General features: G+C 44.6%; 2 protein-coding genes across 4 annotated transcripts in view; one reads left to right on the top strand and one right to left on the bottom strand.

Moving 5' to 3' along the window:
* Positions 1–6,380, top strand: part of FAM92A (family with sequence similarity 92 member A) — a 45,811-nt gene that overhangs the window by 24,146 nt on the left and 15,285 nt on the right. The window contains exon 6 of the mRNA XM_014518222.1: positions 3,605–3,610. Within this exon, the coding sequence (XP_014373708.1) occupies positions 3,605–3,610 (6 nt within the window). The remainder of the gene's footprint in view (positions 1–3,604; positions 3,611–6,380) is intronic.
* RBM12B (RNA binding motif protein 12B) overlaps positions 1,907–6,380 on the bottom strand; it is a 33,177-nt gene continuing 28,703 nt past the window's right edge. For all 3 annotated transcript variants that reach the window (XM_006019995.3, XM_025199440.1, XM_025199439.1), the window contains one exon: positions 1,907–3,303. The gene's annotated coding sequence lies outside the window, so the exon portion shown is untranslated. The remainder of the gene's footprint in view (positions 3,304–6,380) is intronic.

The following is a 6,380-nucleotide window of genomic DNA, read 5'->3' as shown; positions in this document are numbered from 1 at the left end:
TCCCCCGCCTCTCTGCTCCCAGTGTCTTTGCCTGGTGCAGCCCCGGCTCAACGGCCTGCATCTATCCACATGCCAGGAAGAGCCAGGGCTGCAACTGGCAGTGGCGGCGCTGGGAGAGGAGTAGCAGCGAAATCTGGAGTGGATGCAGCATCCTCGAAGTGCTGCTAGAGCCTACTTTGAGCCCAGCCCCCGCTAAGAAGAGCCTCGCACAGCTCCAGCTCCAGCCTTCCCTGCCCTGCCCCGTCCCCCCCGCACATCTGGGCATGGTCCACCCCTCCCACCACCCCAGGCGGGGCAGTGCCTGCCCTTGCCCCCGCCCCCTCACTGCGGGGGGCATTGATCTGACCCCCACACACCACTTCCCTCCCCATTCCTCTTCCACCACACCGGACTTACCAGCTAGAGGCAGCTCTCCACACTGCCGGCTCTGCTCCTCACTGCTTGAGTGTTGCACTGCAGCTGCATGCAGCATGGACATTTATTGGTCAAATTATTGGACCGATATCCAGTACAGCCAGTTTTCTTTATATCGGTACTGATCCGATATTGGACTGATGTATCGGTGCACCTCTAATTTTTAGCAAATGAATATTAAATGGGCATGCTAGAAGGGAGGAATAGGCTGCAATCAGACCTATACAGGTTACAGGGGTGGGCGGATGAGAACAGGATAGGTTTCAACACTGACAAGTGCAAGGTACTGCACCTGGGGAGGAAGAACCAGCAGCATACCTGCTGGGGAACTCCCTTCTCATCAGTGCACAGGCAGAAAAGGATCTTGGAGTCATTATTGATGCCAAAATGAACATGGGCCGATAGTGTGGGGACACGGTCATGAAGGCCAACCACACCTTGTCATGCATCCACAGATGCATCTCAAGCAGGTCCAAGGAGGTGATCCTCCCCCTCTATGCGACACTGGTCAGGCCACAGTTGGAGTACTACATCCAGTTCTGGGCGCCGCACTTCAGGAGGGATGTGGACAGCATGGAGAGGGTCCAGAGAAGGGCCACTCACATGATCAGGGGGCAGCAGGGCAGGCCCTACAAGGAGAGGCTAAGGGACCTGAACCTGTTTAGCCTCCACAAGAGCAGGCTGAGGGGGGATCTAGTGGCCTGTTACAAACTAATCAGAGGGGACCAGCAGACATTGGGGGAGTCCCTATTCCCCCGAGCACTCCCAGGAGTGACAAGAAATAACGGTCACAAGCTGACAGAGGGTAGATTTAGACTAGACATCAGGAGGCATTACTTCACTGTCCGGGCAGCTAGGATCTAGAACCAACTTCCAAGAGAAGTGGTGCTGGCTTCTACCCTGGGGGTCTTTAAGAGGAGGCCAAATGAACACCTTGTGGGGTCGTTTGACCCCCAGTACTCTTTCCTGCCATGGCAGGGGGTCAGACTTGATGATCTACGCAGGTCCCTTCCGTGGTACTTAAGGTTGTATTGTTTTAAATCGGTGGTGTGCAATCTGTCAAGAGTTTGGGAACTGCTGACCTAGCCTATGGTTTGGTGGTTAGAGCACTTTGAACCTGAATCTCACACTTCCTGCTAAGCCCCTTTGAGTGAAGGAGGCCTAGAACTTGGGGGCATCTTTACATGTTGGGGGCAGGACATTGCATGAGCTTTAGTTAAAGTGCCCCTGCTGCCATTTTGAAGCGTGGGGATGCTGAATACACAAGATGTGGAGGCTGCTGTAGCGCACTAATTAGTATGCTTCAGCAGACTGATTAATCGAGTCTGCTCTGGCACACTAATTACAGTAGGTCAGAACAGTGTCCATGCGCATCTACAGGCACCCTAGGTCTCTTGTTTCTTGGCAGGTACCCTAACCATTAAGGCTGCTAAACTGAAAGATAAGAAGGCTTCTCTCTACTTTCCTCCCCTCTTACTTTCTAATCATTTTCTTTTTTTGACTAACGTTCCAGGATTTACCTAGCATTATGTGTACGTCTGGGCAGTAGTGTAACTAGGGCAGGGCAAGTGGGGCACTGATTTAGAGAAGTCACTAGCAGCATTCTGCAGCTCTCCCCACTCTTGCTGTCTTGCTGTTCTAGAAAGGCAGGAGGGAGGCAGTGTCTAAGGGGATGGATCAGCGCCCCAGGTGCCCTGCCCTGTCCAGCAAGAGTGGTGCTGTCCCTCTCCTGCCTTTCTGGTACTCAGAGGAACTGTGCCCAAACTGAGCTCTGGTTGCCACCTGCAGGAAGCAGCAGCAGCTGTTGAGGCCAGTGTGTGGAGCCCGGCTCCCTGCCCGTCTCTTCCCTCATGGGCAGCACAGCCAGAGCAGGTAATGCAGGCTGCCCACATGACCCAACCAGATTTGGTCAAAAGATGCTTCATCAGTACAAAGATTAATACATACCACATTTAGTTCTTTGCTGTTTTAGCTGAAATTTTACACACACACACACACACACACACACACACACACACACACACACACACACACACACACACACGTTTCAGCATGAAGCAAATACCTAGCATGGAAAACTTCATTCTGAATGGCTAAATCAGGCTCGAGTTGTACAATACCAAAAAGATGTTATTATAATGGGAAGTTTGAGATTAACCTTACCAAAATAATTACTGTTGGAGGTAGCAATATTGCCCCAGTATGCAGAAACTTTTAACTCTGCTGTAGCATAATGTTTTTGGCAGGTTGCAGAAGGAATGTGCACTTTAACTGTAATTTTTCGTGTTGTATCAGAAACTATATACATAGTATACCATGTTTTCTCACATGTAACATGCCCCTTTTCCCCCCCACAAAAAGCCCCCCTAACATTGGGGTGTTTGTATTAAGCAGGGAATCCAATTTTCACTTGGGATAGAAGCCCCCTAACTTTTGTCATCTGCTGCATTGTAGAGCAGGAGTCACACTATCATTCAGGCAGCTGAGGGAGTCAGTTGTCTTAATGATTCATTGTTCTTCACTTCAGCAGTGCTAAAAATCATCTTTCCTTTTTAGTAGTCATGGTGTTCCACTAATCAAGTGAATGTTTCTTCTGGCAATTTTGCTGTCTGATAGCTACTCCTGGTCTCTCTCTCTCTCTTCCACAGCCTTGGAGATGGCGTCATTCCTAGGGGGGGATGAATTGGGGTGACCACCCCAAGCCCTGTGTTTTGGGGGGTCCCGCAGAGCCGGGCAGAGCATCAGCAGCTCCGCATCCAGCTGCTCGCTATCCCCACTCGCTGACTTGCCACAGGCCCCGTACCCTGCTCGGGTCGCCTCTGCTTGGAGACTCTTTCAAGTCATAGATCTATCCATGGAACCAGTCCTCAGCACCAGCTAGGTTTTCAGCTGTAGTTAAACAGAAAAGGGAGGGTGAATCAGTTAAAAACTAGGCTCTGTCACTGCTCTATGCATCCATAACTTTAAGAAAATCTTGTTTTTCATATTCTGCCTTTCAAAAACAAGGTCTATATTATATTCTGGGGCATATTGTATGCAGTAAAATATGGTATTAAAAACAATTTTTTATCTGGCATAATAACATTTTGATGGGGATGCTTTCAGACAAGTCATTGTAATAGTTATTAATTTCAAGAGCTTAATAATATATGGAAGTAAAATATCTTTTTTCCTTTACTACCTATTTCAGTCACAGGTGGGTATCAAATGCAAAAGAGGAAGCATCAGAGTAAACTTTTATTTTAACTGCAAATGAGACCTGTTTCATTCTGCCATAAAGACAAATAGCAGTATACAAAATCTGCCCACATCTGTTTAAAAGAACCTGCATGTTACTACCATAACAGTAATAACATTAACATTAAAATACCTGGTGCTTATTAAGTACTTCTGGTGACAGAACAGTATTTATGCAAATATAATTTATTGGAAATCAATTATTGCACTTCATTAAAACCTAGATTTGGAAAAATACTTAAGCATGTGCTAAATGCTTTACTGAACATGAAAAATATTGTTTGCATGTGTACTGTTAAGCTAACGCTCCAGAGCTTTGCAGAACCAGGACCTAAAGGAGAACCTGAAGCTCTTGTATGTTGTTTGTTTATAATTCCATCAAAAAATGTAAGTATAATTGTTTCATCTTCTTTTTAAAAAGATCTGTTTTTAGAAGTGTATCCAGAACATGTCAGAGATCTTAAGAAAATATTATACTCTTTATCTTGGGAATACATTTAACTATTCTATTTCAAAGCAAGATTTTTTTTTTTTGTAAATTGCATAACACTTCTGGAACTTGCCACCAAATTTCTAATTTCAAATTTCTACTTAATAAATTTATCTACTTTGTGAATATTGTTTTACTCTTCCAGTTTATCCTGTTTGTTGACAACAGGTAGATAAAAAAAACCTTTTCTTTAAGGAAAAGAAAAGTTAAGGTTATTGTGGCTTGAAAATCCACCAAAGTTGACCAGCAGACTTAAAGTATTTACAGTAGTGAACCTACTCCTACGTTCATTTTGGTAAATACATTAGGTTGCAAATTGACAGTCCCTTAAGTATAATGTAATATTCAGGGACGAAGTTTTATATGTGGAATAACAAATGCAGACCCTGACACGTGTGCAGAATCCTATGGGATTTTGTGAGGATGCAAGCTTTCACACCTATAGATTGTACCTGTACCGTAACTCCTGTTGGTCCATAGCAGCTTGAACTCAAGTTGCATTTAAAACTGGTTTCTTTGCAGACTCAAAAATTGATATTAAAAAAAGAATCAAATAACTGAACATATACAAGTGTATGTGCATACTCTTGTAAGACATTTTTCTCCAGCGAATAGTTTTTCCCAAACAATTGAACAGCTGCAATGCATTTATTTATAAATTGGACCCAAGTTCAGCAAAATTTTGGCTGGGAAAAAAACCCTATAAACTACAGCTCCACAGTTAGAGCATCTCTTGCCTAAATTGTGGGAGAACTAGGATCAGGTTTTCTTGCTGTCTCTAGTTCAGATCAGGGAGTGGAATCACTATCTTAGACTGCCCTATCTCTTTGTCTTCTTTTGAAGCTGTTTCACTTTGTATAAAATATAGCGCCTGCTCCAATTAACATTTAAGTAAATCATTGCTCCCTCATAGGTAATCTATCAGATTATAGACTCCTTCTCATCTCTGGCCCTATGAACACTTACGGTTAGCTTAATTAATGGCGCTGCTCCCTTCTAATAGTCATTGATCTCACACTCAGCTTCTTTTCTTCTGCTAACCGCACCTGCTGCCCCTGGAAATTTTTCTCTCCTCTTCCCACTTCTATTCTTTACTATACTGTTCTTTGTGATCAGACCCAAAGAAGAATATCTTGCATTTGTAGTAGTAGGTAGCAGTCAATCCTCTGGATCATGGCATACATGTAAAAGATCTAATCAGATGCCTGATCAATCCGTTAGTGGCTGATAAATCCAATTCAGGTGTGACGCATCTGATTACAAGGTTCACAGAGCCATATAGTAAAAGCAGTGTTATCTGGAACTTTGTTAACCGGCATGCTGATTGATGTAGCAAACCCAAAAGTCCCACTTCTGGTTTCGCTGAGTCCCACTTTGGCTGACTTTGCACTATGGCCCGGGGCAAAGCAGCCTGCGCAGGACCCCCCTCCTTCTCCCTGGCACACTTACAGTAGGCCAGGGCGGCAGGAGGGGCGGCAGCCTGAACAGGCAAAGACGCCTGTTCACGCCTCTCAGGTAACCGGCGTATTTGGTTACCCAGCACCCCCCATTCCCTATGGGTGCCGTATAACAGAACTTTTGCTGTATATTGTCTCAGTTGGAGTCCAAATTTATAGCATGCTGCTTTCTTCTCTCTCATTTTGCTTCCAGCCTCTGGATCAAAGCTGCTTCACGGTGAGCTGCACCCAGTGCCAGATGTTCCCTCCAGATTGGATGGGATTCTGCATGCTCCCCCACAGCTTTCTAAGTTGGTGTTGAACAACTTCATATAATTTTTGCACATATCATGGTACTGCCAGAGGGCAACGCTGCTTTCTAGAGCCATCTCGAATCTCATTATACAAAATATTTTTGGCCCTGTGGTCTTCTATTCTCCCGACACAGCCAATTCATCAAAACCTTTTCTTCTTGATAGTCTGCGTTTCCTATTCTGTCTTCCCACTTTATTTTCAGGATTGTATGCAGTTCTCATGTGGCAACTGTCTAGTCTCTTGATATGCCTAGTATACATAATCCACAGTTCTGAACCATAAAGCATGGATGACAGCACAGAAGTCTTTTAAATTTGTATCTTCACCTTAGCTGATAGTTGTTTGTTATTCTATGCACTTTTTCATTATATCCCAAAATTCTTAGCTGCTTTTCTGATCGTTAGTATGAAAACAAAGAATCAAACGCCTTTGACATCAACAGTGGAGTAAAATAGGTGCATCTTAGCCCCCACATTTTTTAACATCTA

This window comes from Alligator sinensis, unplaced genomic scaffold (genome assembly GCF_000455745.1).
Source record: "Alligator sinensis unplaced genomic scaffold, ASM45574v1 scaffold273_1, whole genome shotgun sequence".
In the NCBI taxonomy this organism is placed as follows: Eukaryota; Metazoa; Chordata; order Crocodylia; family Alligatoridae; genus Alligator; species Alligator sinensis.
The sequence above is the reverse complement of the archived record's forward strand: the minus strand, read 5'-3'. Positions and strand labels throughout refer to the sequence as shown.